Source organism: Cherax quadricarinatus, chromosome 68, assembly GCF_038502225.1.
Source record: "Cherax quadricarinatus isolate ZL_2023a chromosome 68, ASM3850222v1, whole genome shotgun sequence".
NCBI classification, from domain to species: Eukaryota; Metazoa; Arthropoda; class Malacostraca; order Decapoda; family Parastacidae; genus Cherax; species Cherax quadricarinatus.
Genome location: NC_091359.1, coordinates 14,199,516 through 14,213,018, shown reverse-complemented (window position 1 = coordinate 14,213,018; position 13,503 = coordinate 14,199,516). Strand labels below are relative to the sequence as shown.

General features: G+C 47.3%; 1 protein-coding gene across 2 annotated transcripts in view; it reads right to left on the bottom strand.

Annotated features, from left to right (window-relative positions):
* LOC128697746 (uncharacterized) overlaps positions 1–13,503 on the bottom strand; it is a 41,066-nt gene that overhangs the window by 19,597 nt on the left and 7,966 nt on the right. For both annotated transcript variants that reach the window (XM_053789635.2, XM_053789636.2), the window contains exon 4: positions 8,785–8,879. In XM_053789635.2, coding sequence (XP_053645610.2) covers positions 8,785–8,879 — 95 coding nt within the window. The remainder of the gene's footprint in view (positions 1–8,784; positions 8,880–13,503) is intronic.

Genomic DNA, 13,503 nt, shown 5'->3' with positions numbered 1-13,503 from the left:
GAAGCTGCTATGCGAACTTGACACCTCAAAGGCGGTGGGACCAGACATCTCTCCATGGGTTCTTAAAGAGGGAGCAGAGATATTGTGTGAGCCATTCACAAAGATCTTCAACACATCATTTGAAACTGGGCAACTCCCTGAGGTATGGAAAATGGCAAATGTAGTCCCAATTTTTAAAAAGGGAAACAGACATGAGGCACTAAACAACAGACCTGTATCACTAACGTGTATAGTATCCAAGGTCATGGAGAAGATCATCAGGAGGAGAGTGGTGGAGCACCTGGAAAGAAACAAGTGTATAATTGACAACCAGCACGGTTTCAGGGAAGGAAAATCCTGTGTCACAAACCTACTAGAGTTTTATGACAAGGTGACAGAAGTAAGACAAGAGAGAGAGGGGTGGATCGACTGCATATTTTTGGACTGCAAGAAGGCCTTCGACACAGTTCCTCACAAGAGGTTACTGCAAAAGCTAGAGGATCAGGCACACATAACAGGAAAGGCACTGCAATGGATCAGAGAATACCTGACAGGGAGGCAACAACGAGTCATGGTACGCGACGAGGTGTCAGAGTGGGCGCCTGTGACAAGCGATGTTCCACAGGGGTCAGTCCTAGGACCTGTGCTGTTCTTGGTATATGTGAACGACATAACGGAAGGGATAGACTCAGAAGTGTCCTTGTTTGCAGATGATGCGAAGTTAATGAGAAGAATCAAATCGGATGAGGATCAGGCAGGACTACAAAGAGACCTGGACAGGCTACAAGCCTGGTCCAGCATCAGGCTCCTTGAATTTAACCCTGCCAAATGCAAAGTCATGAAGATTGGGGAAAGGCAAAGAAGACCGCAGACACAATATAGTTTAGATGGCCAAAGACTGCAAATCTCACTCAAGGAAAAAGATCTGGGGGTGAGTATAACACCGAGCATATCTCCTGAGGCGCACATCAATCAGATAACTGCTGCAGCATACGGGCGCCTGGCAAACCTACGGATAGCGTTCCGATACCTCAGTAAGGATTCGTTTAAGACTCTGTATACCATTTACGTCAGGCCCATACTGGAGTATGCAGCACCAGTTTGGAATCCACACCTAGTCAAGCACGTCAAGAAATTAGAGAAAGTGCAAAGGTTTGCAACAAGACTAGTCCCAGAGCTACGGGGATTGTCCTACGAAGAAAGGTTGAGGGAAATCGGCCTGACGACACTGGAGGACAGGAGGGTCAGGGGAGACATGATAACGACATATAAAATACTGCGCGGAATAGACAAGGTGGACAAAGACGGGATATTCCAGAGAAGGGACACAGACACAAGAGGTCACAATTGGAAGTTGAAGACTCAGATGAATCAAAGGGATGTTAGGAAGTATTTCTTCAGTCATAGAGTAGTCAGGCCGTGGAATAGCCTAGAAAGTGACGTAGTGGAGGCGGGAACCATACATAGTTTTAAGGCGAGGTATGATAGAGCTCATGGGGCAGGGAGAGAGAGGACCTAGTAGCAATCAGCGAAGAGGCGGGGCCAGGAGCTGTGAATCGACCCCTGCAACCACAAATAGGTGAGTACAAATAGGTGAGTACACACACACACACACACACACACACACACATACACACACACACATACACACACACACACACACACACACACACACACACACACACACACACACACTACACATGCATACACACACACACACACACACACACACACACATACACACACACACATACACACACACACACATACACACACACCACACACACACTACACATGCATACACACACACACACACACACACATACACACACACACCCTACACATACACACACACACACACACACACACACACACACACACACACACACACACACACACACACACACACACACACACACACACACACACACACTACACACACACACACATACACACACACACACACACACACACACACACACACACACACACACACAACACACACACACACACACACACACACACACACACATACACACACACACCCTACACATACACACACACACACACACACACACACACACACACACACACACACACACACACACACACACACACACACACTACACACACACACACACACACACTACACACACACACACACACACATACACACACACACACACACACACACACACACACACACATACACACACACACACATATACACACACACACTACACATACACACACACACACACACACACACACACACACACACACACACACACACACACACACACACACACACACACACACACACACACACACACACACACACACACACACACACACACACACTACACTGGGGGATTTCAACCTCAGGGAGATTGACTGGGAAAACCTGGAGCCACATGGGGGTCCCGTAATATGGAGAGCCAGGATGTTGGACGTGGTGCTGGAAAACCTCATGCACCAACATGTTAAGGACATTACCAGAGTGAGAGGGGAGGATCAACCAGCAAGATTGGACGTTGTGTTCACCCTGGGCAGCTCAGACATTGAGGACATCAAGTATGAGAGTCCCCTAGGAGCTAGCGACCACGTGGTTCTGTGCTTTGAATACATAGTAGAGCTGCAAGTGGAGAGAATAACAGGAGTTGAATGGGAAAAGCCTGACTATAAAAGAGGGGACTACATAGGGTTGAAGAACTTCCTGCGGGAGGTCCAGTGGGACAGAGAACTGGCAAGAAAGCCAGTAAATGAAATGATGGAATATGTAACAACAAAATGCAAGGAGGCAGTGGAAAGGTTTATTCCCAAGGGCAACAGTAACAACGGGAAGACCAGAACGAGCCCCTGGTTTACCCGACGGTGTAACGAGGCAAAAACAAAGTGCAATAGAGAATGGAAAAAGTACAGAAGGCAGAGAACACACGAAAATAGGGAGATCAGTCGCAGAGCCAGGAATGAGTACGCACAGGTAAGGAGGGAGGCCCAGCGACAGTATGAAAATGACATAGCATCGAGAATCAAGACTGACCCGAAACTGTTGTATAGCCATATCAGGAGGAAGACAACAGTCAAAGACCAGGTGATCAGATTAAGGACAGAAGGTGGAGAACTCACAAGAAATGATCAGGAGGTATGTGAGGAGCTGAACAGGAGATTTAAGGAAGTTTTTACAGAAGAGACAGGAAGGGCTATGGGAAGACAGCACAGAAGGGAACATCAAGAGGGAATATACCAACAAGTGTTGGATGACATACGAACAACCGAGGAGGAGGTGAAGAAGCTCTTAAGTGACCTTGACACCTCAAAGGCGATGGGACCGGACAAGATCTCCCCATGGGTCCTTAGAGAAGGAGCAGAGATGCTGTGCGTGCCTCTAACCACAATCTTCAACACATCCCTTGAAACTGGGCAACTACCTGAGAAATGGAAGACAGCTAATGTAGTCCCCATATTTAAGAAAGGAAACAGAAACGAGGCACTAAACTACAGACCTGTGTCTCTGACATGTATTGTGTGCAAAGTCATGGAGAAGATTATCAGGAGGAGAGTGGTCGAACACCTGGAAAGGAACAAGATTATAAATGAAAACCAGCATGGGTTCATGGAAGGCAAATCCTGTATCACAAACCTCCTGGAGTTTCATGACAAGGTAACAGAAGTAAGACACGAGAGAGAGGGGTGGGTAGATTGCGTTTTCCTAGACTGCAGGAAGGCCTTTGACACAGTTCCCCACAAGAGATTAGTGCAGAAGCTGGAGGATCAGGCGCATGTAACAGGGAGGGCACTGCAATGGATAAGAGAATACCTGACAGGGAGGCAGCAACGAGTCATGGTACGTGAAGAGGTATCACAGTGGGCGCCTGTTACGAGCGGGGTCCCACAGGGGTCAGTTCTAGGACCAGTGCTATTTTTGATATATATGAACGACATGATGGAAGGAATAGACTCTGAAGTGTCCCTGTTCGCAGATGATGTGAAGTTGATGAGAAGAATTAAATCGGATGAGGAGGAGGCAGGACTGCAAAGAGACCTGGACAGGCTGGACATGTGGTCCAGTAACTGGCTTCTCGAATTCAATCCAGCCAAATGCAAAGTCATGAAGATTGGGGAGGGGCAAAGAAGACCGCAGACAGAGTATAGGCTAGGTGGACAAAGACTACAGACCTCACTCAGGGAGAAAGACCTTGGGGGGACCATAACACCGAGCACATCACCGGAGGCACACATCAACCAAATAACTGCGGTAGCATACGGGCGCCTGGCAAACCTGAGAATAGCGTTCCTATACCTTAATAAGGAATCGTTCAAGACACTGTACACTGTGTATGTTAGGCCCATACTGGAGTATGCAGCACCAGTCTGGAACCCACACCTGGTCAAGCACGTCAAGAAGTTAGAGAAAGTACAAAGGTTTGCAACAAGGCTAGTCATAGATCTCAGGGGAATGTCGTACGAGGAAAGGTTGAGGGAAATCGGACTGACGACACTGGAGGACAGAAGGGCCAGGGGAGACATGATAACGACATACAAGATACTGCGGGGAATAGACAAGGTCGACAGAGATAGGATGTTCCAGAGAGGGGACACAGGGACAAGAGGTCACAACTGGAAGCTGAAGACTCAGACGAGTCACAGGGACGTTAGGAAGTATTTCTTCAGTCATAGAGTTGTCAGAAAGTGGAATAGCCTAGCAAGTGAAGTAGTGGAGGCAGGAATCATACATAGTTTTAAGAAGAGGTATGATACAGCTCAGGAAGCAGAGAGAGAGAGGACCTAGTAGCTATCAGTGAAGAGGCGGGGCCAGGAGCTGAGTCTCGACCCCTGCAACCACAATTAGGTGAGTACAATTAGGTGAGTACACACACACTACACATACACACACACACACACACAGACACACACACACACACACACACACACACACACACACACACACACACACACAAACACACACACACAACACACACACACACACACACACACACACACACACACACACACACACACACACACACACACACACACACACACACACACACACACACACACACATGGGGCCAAAACAAAGACAGAAAGCACACTAGGACAGAATGAGAGGTTGGAAGACATTGAAGGAACTAGGACATGTGCAAGGACCTTACCAGATACCTGTGGGGACCAGGAGCAGGTGAGCAGGAAGGATAAACCAAGAAGCATAGGGGCCATAACTAGGGAAGGGACTGAAGGAAGGAACACTCCACGGGAAGGAACTAAAACACATCAGAGGATGCAATGGGAGTCACAGTGGGAGGTGGAAAGGGAGAGATCCGTGTTTGTCTATGGGCTAGACGAAGCTAAAGGGGAAACTTATGATGAAAGAAAGCAAGAGGAGAAAAAAGCGATTGAAGATATTATGAAGGTGATAGGCGAGGGGGACATGACCCAGGTGGCAAATTTTCGGAGAATTGGGTGGTTCACAAAGAAAAGAAATCGGCCTCTCAAAGTAATTTTCAAGGCAGAATCAACCCGAACCATGATCCTGCAGGAGAAAGCACGGCTGAGAGGCAAGCAGGAGTTCCGGAGTGTGTACCTCGAGCGAGACAGAACACAGGACGAAAGGAAGACAATGAAAGAGAGAGTTCAAAAACGAAAGGAGAAATGGGAGGAAATGAAAAAGGAGAGCAGAATAACCCAGGATCAAATGGAAGGACAAGTGCACCCCCCAGAAACACCTGCAGAAGGACTCCAGCCACGACACCCCCAAGGCAACTGAACAATCCAAACCAACCATCACACACCGATCCCTCTGTTTCCACCCCCCCCGCACCACAGTTACAGTATTAGAACAGAAGTTGAAGGTTTGGTACACAAATGCAGATGGATTAACGAATAAACATGAGGAATGGCAAGAAAGAATCAATGAGAAGTCCCCAGACATCATAGCAGTTACAGAAACAAAACTCACGGAGACAATAACAGATGCAATCTTCCCACCAGGATACCAGATCATGAGGAAAGATAGAAGGGGCAGGGGTGGAGGTGGGGTTGCTCTGCTCGTAAAAAACAGATGGAAATTCGAGAAAATGGAAGGAATAGATGACGGGAGAAAGAGACTACATAGCAGGTACACTTCAGTCTGGGGAACACAAAGTGGTCATTGCAGTGATGTATAATCCACCACAGAACTGCAGGAGGCCAAGAGAGGAATATGAAGAGAGCAACAGAGCAATGGTGGACACACTTGCTGAGGTGGCAAGAAGAGCTCACTCCAGCAGAGCAAAGTTGCTGGTTATGGGGGATTTCAACCACAGGGAGATTGACTGGGAAAACCTGGAGCCACATGGGGGTCCCGAAACATGGAGAGCCAGGATGTTGGACGTGGTGCTGGAAAACCTCATGCACCAACATGTTAAGGACACTACCAGAGTGAGAGGGGAGGATCAACCAGCAAGATTGGACCTTGTGTTCACCCTGGGCAGCTCAGATATTGAGGACATCAAGTATGAGAGTCCCCTAGGAGCTAGCGACCACGTGGTTCTGTGCTTTGAATACATAGTAGAGCTGCAAGTGGAGAGAGAATAACAGGAGTTGAATGGGAGAAGCCTGACTATAAAAGAGGGGACTACATAGGGTTGAAGAACTTCCTGCGGGAGGTCCAGTGGGACAGTGAACTGGCAGGAAAGCCAGTAAATGAAATGATGGAATATGTAACAACAAAATGCAAGGAGGCAGTGGAAAGATTTATTCCCAAGGGCAACAGTAACAACGGGAAGACCAGAACGAGCCCCTGGTTTACCCGACGGTGTAAGGAGGCAAAAACAAAGTGCAATAGAGAATGGAAAAAGTACAGAAGGCAGAGAACACACGAAAATAGGGAGATCAGTCGCAGAGCCAGGAATGAGTACGCACAGGTAAGGAGGGAGGCCCAGCGACAGTATGAAAATGACATAGCATCAAGAATCAAGACTGACCCGAAACTGTTGTTTAGCCACATCAGGAGGAAGACAACAGTCAAAGACCAGGTGATCAGATTAAGGACAGAAGGTGGAGAACTCACAAGAAATGATCAGGAGGTATGTGAGGAGCTGAACAGGAGATTTAAGGAAGTTTTTACAGTAGAGACAGGAAGGGCTGTGGGAAGACAGAACAGAAGGGAACATCAAGAGGGAATATACCAACAAGTGTTGGATGACATACGAACAACTGAGGAGGAGGTGAAGAAGCTCTTAAGTGACCTTGACACCTCAAAGGCGATGGGACCGGACAACATCTCCCCATGGGTCCTTAGAGAAGGAGCAGAGATGCTGTGCGTGCCTCTAACCACAATCTTCAACACATCCCTTGAAACTGGGCAACTACCTGAGAAATGGAAGACAGCTAATGTAGTCCCCATATTTAAGAAAGGAAACAGAAACGAGGCACTAAACTACAGACCTGTGTCTCTGACATGTATTGTGTGCAAAGTCATGGAGAAGATTATCAGGAGGAGAGTGGTCGAACACCTGGAAAGGAACAAGATTATAAATGAAAACCAGCATGGGTTCATGGAAGGCAAATCTTGTATCACAAACCTCCTGGAGTTTTATGACAAGATAACAGAAGTAAGACACGAGAGAGAGGGGTGGGTAGATTGCGTTTTCCTAGACTGCAGGAAGGCCTTTGACACAGTTCCCCACAAGAGATTAGTGCAGAAGCTGGAGGATCAGGCGCACGTAAAAGGGAGGGCATTGCAATGGATAAGAGAATACCTGACAGGGAGGCAGCAACGACTCATGGTACGTGAAGAGGTATCACAGTGGGCGCCTGTTACGAGCGGGGTCCCACAGGGGTCAGTTCTAGGACCAGTGCTATTTTTGATATATGTGAACGACATGATGGAAGGAATAGACTCTGAAGTGTCCCTGTTCGCAGATGACGTGAAGTTGATGAGAAAAATTAAATCGGACGAGGATGAGGCAGGACTGCAAAGAGACCTGGACAGGCTGGACATGTGGTCCAGCAACTGGCTTCTCGAATTCAATCCAGCCAAATGCAAAGCCATGAAGATTGGGGAGGGGCAAAGAAGACCGCAGACAGAGTATAGGCTAGGTGGACAAAGACTACAGACCTCACTCAGGGAGAAAGTCCTTGGGGTGACCATAACACCGAGCACATCACCGGAGGCACGCATCAACCAAATAACCGCTGCAGCATACGGGCGCCTGGCAAACCTGAGAATAGCGTTCCTATACCTTAATAAGGAATCGCTCAAGACACTGTACACTGTGTATGTTAGGCCCATACTGGAGTATGCAGCACCAGTCCGGAACCCACACCTGGTCAAGCACGTCAAGAAGTTAGAGAAAGTACAAAGGTTTGCAACAAGGCTAGTCCCAGTGCTCAAGGGAATGTCGTACGAGGAAAGGTTAAGGGAAATCGGACTGACGACACTGGAGGACAGAAGGGTCAGGGGAGACATGATAACGCCATACAAGATACTGCGGGGAATAGACAAGGTGGACAGAGATAGGATGTTCCAGAGAGGGGACACAGGGACAAGGGGTCACAACTGGAAGCTGAAGACTCAGACGAGTCACAGGGACGTTAGGAAGTATTTCTTCAGTCATAGAGTTGTCAGCAAGTGGAATAGCCTAGCAAGTGAAGTAGTGGAGGCAGGAACCATACATACTTTTAAGAAGAGGTATGACAAAGCTCAGGAAGCAGAGAGAGAGAGGATCCAGTAGCGATCAGTGAAGAGGCGGGGCCAGGAGCTGAGTCTCGACCCCTGCAACCACAATTACGTGAGTACAATTAGGTGAGTACAGCACTTACCCGTCAGTACAGTGGGCAGCTGTGAGGATGTAAGAATCACTGATGATACTAGCGCCACAGAAATGCTTCTTGTTCCTCGCTAGTTGCAGTGATACCTGCAACACGTACAACACTGTAAACACCTGCACTGTACTCGACACCTGAGTCACTGTACTCAACTCAGAGTACTTATAACCTACGGATCACATTAAGCTGATATTGCTTTTAACACATACATCGAAAACAGTAGACTAATGTATTTTGTATTTATCAACATTATAATTTTAATAATTTTATCCTTATTATTATTGTTATTATTATTATTATTATTTCTGATAATTAAGACTTCTTAGGATTATATTCAATGATCTCAGTCATCCCATCACAACCAGTCAAGAATAATTTTAAACCTGAAAATCAGGCTTAAAATATTCTTTCTGTGTGTATAAATTATAATTATTATGAGTGGGAGCGCTAAACCTGTAGGGATTATCCAGCGCCTGTCGGGGGAGGGGGAGATAGAATGGAAGGCACTTAGGCTTAATTTAGGGAACCGGAGAACAAATTCATCTGTGTATAAGGTGAGAGATATGGATATCTTGGTGTATATACATTTGTATATACTCACACACCTTTCGGCGAGATATATACCTCCTTGTGTATATACACCGAGAGACACAAACATCCCCGGGTTAAGAAACCGAACAAAATCGGTGTAAATGTCACTGATGCTGTCGCCAGCATCACTGGTGCTGTCGCCAGCATCACTGGTGCTGTCGCCAGCATCACTGGTGCTGTCGCCAGCATCACTGGTGCTGTCGCCAGCATCACTGGTGCTGTCGCCAGCATCACTGGTGCTGTCGCCAGCATCACTGGTGCTGTCGCCAGCATCACTGGTGTTGTCGCAAGCAGAAGTGACCTTTAATTTTTCTTCCACTCATTCAATTCTCTCTTCCATTCCCTCCAAGAGATCAATTACAAACAGACGGAAGCACATTTTATGGTGTTGATTGGAAAATATTGGGTGAGTGGCGTACTGGGAGTCATATTTCCAGGAAAATCCAATATTTTTGGATTCCCGGGAACCGAGAAATCGAGATGAAAGTATATTTGAAGTTATAGACTTTATTGCTTGTGAAGCGATACTGGAAGATGGAGGCGAGTACACGATAGCGGGTGCTCACACGATAGTGGGTGCTCACACGATAGTGGGTGCTCACACGATAGTGGGTGCTCACACGATAGTGGGTGCTCACACGATAGTGGGTGCTCACACGATAGTGGGTGCTCACACGATAGTGGGTGCTCACACGATAGTGGGTGCTCACACGATAGTGGGTGCTCACACGATAGTGGGTGCTCACACGATAGTGGGTGCTCACACGATAGTGGGTGCTCACACGATAGTGGGTGCTCACACGATAGTGGGTGCTCACACGATAGTGGGTGCTCACACGATAGTGGGTGCTCACACGATAGTGGGTGCTCACACGATAGTGGGTGCTCACACGATAGTGGGTGCTCACACGATAGTGGGTGCTCACACGATAGTGGGTGCTCACACGATAGTGGGTGCTCACACGATAGTGGGTGCTCACACGATAGTGGGTGCTCACACGATAGTGGGTGCTCACACGATAGTGGGTGCTCACACGATAGTGGGTGCTCACACGATAGTGGGTGCTCACACGATAGTGGGTGCTCACACGATAGTGGGTGCTCACACGATAGTGGGTGCTCACACGATAGTGGGTGCTCACACGATAGTGGGTGCTCACACGATAGTGGGTGCTCACACGATAGTGGGTGCTCACACGATAGTGGGTGCTCACACGATAGTGGGTGCTCACACGATAGCTCACACGATAGTGGGTGCTCACACGATAGTGGGTGCTCACACGATAGTGGGTGCGATAGTGGGTGCTCACACGATAGTGGGTGCTCACACGATAGTGGGTGCTCACACGATAGTGGGTGCTCACACGATAGTGGGTGCTCACACGATAGTGCGTGCTCACACGATAGTGGGTGCTCACACGATAGTGGGTGCTCACACGATAGTGGGTGCTCACACGATAGTGGGTGCTCACAATCGCTTGTACATGCTATAACTTGCACACATATCATGTATACCCACGATAGCAGGAGCAGACTATAGTACATACACACACGACAGCATGTACATGAATATGAAAATGTACACACACAGTATGTACACACGTGAACACTCAGTATGTACACACGTGAACACTCAGTATGTACACACGTGAACACTCAGTATGTACACACGTGAACACTCAGTATGTACACACGTGAACACTCAGTATGTACACACGTGAACACTCAGTATGTACACACGTGAACACTCAGTATGTACACACGTGAACACTCAGTATGTACACACGTGAACACTCAGTATGTACACACGTGAACACTCAGCATGTACACGCGTGAACACTCAGTATGTGCACACGTGAACACCCAGTATGTACACACGTGAACACTCAGTATGTACACACGTGAACACTCAGCATGTACACGCGTGAACACTCAATATGTGCACACGTGAACACCCAGTATGTACACACGTGAACACTCAGTATGTACACACGTGAACACCCAGTATGTACACACGTGAACACTCAGTATGTACACACGTGAACATTCAGTATGTACACACGTGAACAGTCAGTATGTACACACGTGAACACTCAGTATGTACACACGTGAACACTCAGTATGTACACACGTGAACAGTCAGTATGTACACACGTAAACACTCAGTATGTACACACGTGAACACTCAGTATGTACACACGTGAACACTCAGCATGTACACGCGTGAACACTCAGTATGTGCACACGTGAACACCCAGTATGTACACACGTGAACACTCAGTATGCACACACGTGAACACTCAGCATGTACACGCGTGAACACTCAATATGTGCACACGTGAACACCCAGTATGTACACACGTGAACACTCAGTATGTACACACGTGAACACCCAGTATGTACACACGTGAACACTCAGTATGTACACACGTGAACACCCAGTATGTACACACGTGAACACTCAGTATGTACACACGTGAACATTCAGTATGTACACACGTGAACAGTCAGTATGTACACACGTGAACACTCAGTATGTACACACGTGAACACTCAGTATGTACACACGTGAACAGTCAGTATGTACACACGTAAACACTCAGTATGTACACACGTGAACACTCAGTATGTACACACGTGAACATTCAGTATGTACACACGTGAACACTCAGTATGTACACACGTGAACATTCAGTATGTACACACGTGAACACTCAGTATGCACACACGTGAACACTCAGTATGTACACACGTGAACACTCAGTATGTACACACGTGAACACTCAGTATGTACACACGTGAACATTCACTATGTACACACGTGAACAGTCAGTATGCACACACGTGAACACTCAGTATGTACACACGTGAACAGTCAGTATGTACACACGTGAACACTCAGTATGTACACACGTGAACACTCAGTATGTACACACGTAAACACTCAATATGTACACACGTGAACACTCAGTATGTACACACGTGAACACTTAGTATGTACACACGTGAACACTCAGTATGTACACACGCAAGAGTGTATAGTGAACACACACACACGAAACAGAACCCACAGTGTGCACATAATGGGAGAGACTACAGTGTGCACATAATGGGAGAGACCACAGTGTGCACATAATGGGAGAGACCATAGTGTGCACATAATGGGAGAGACCATAGTGTGCACATAATAGGAGAGACCATAGTGTGCACATAATGGGAGAGACCATAGTGTGCACATAATAGGAGAGACCACAGTGTGCACATAATGGGAGAGACCATAGTGTGCACATAATGGGAGAGACCATAGTGTGCACATAATGGGAGAGACCACAGTGTGCACATAATGGGAGAGACCATAGTGTGCACATAATGGGAGAGACCACAGTGTGCACATAATGGGAGAGACCATAGTGTGCACATAATGGGAGAGACCATAGTGTGCACATAATGGGAGAGGCCATAGTGTGCACATAATGGGAGAGACCATAGCGTGCACATAATGGGAGAGACCACAGTGTGCACATAATGAGAGAAACCATAGTGTGCACATAATGGGAGAGACCACAGTGTGCACATAATGGGAGAGACCATAGTGTGCTCATAATGGGAGAGACCATAGTGTGCACATAATGGGAGAGACCACAGTGCGCACATAATGGGAGAGACCATAGTGTGCACATAATGAGAGAGACCATAGTGTGCACATAATGGGAGAGACCACAGTGTGCACATAATGGGAGAGACCATAGTGTGCACATAATGGGAGAGACCATAGTGTGCACATAATGGGAGAGACCACAGTGCGCACATAATGGGAGAGACCATAGTGTGCACATAATGGGAGAGACCATAGTATGCACATAATGGGAGAGACAATAGTGTGCACATAATGGGAGAGACCATAGTATGCACATAATGGGAGAGACAATAGTGTGCACATAATGGGAGAGACCACAGTGTGCACATAATGGGAGAGACCATAGTGTGCACATAATGGGAGAGACAATAGTGTGCACATAATGGGAGAGACCACAGTGTGCACATAATGGGAGAGACCACAGTGTGCACATAATGGGAGAGACAATAGTGTGCACATAATGGGAGAGACCATAGTGTGCACAT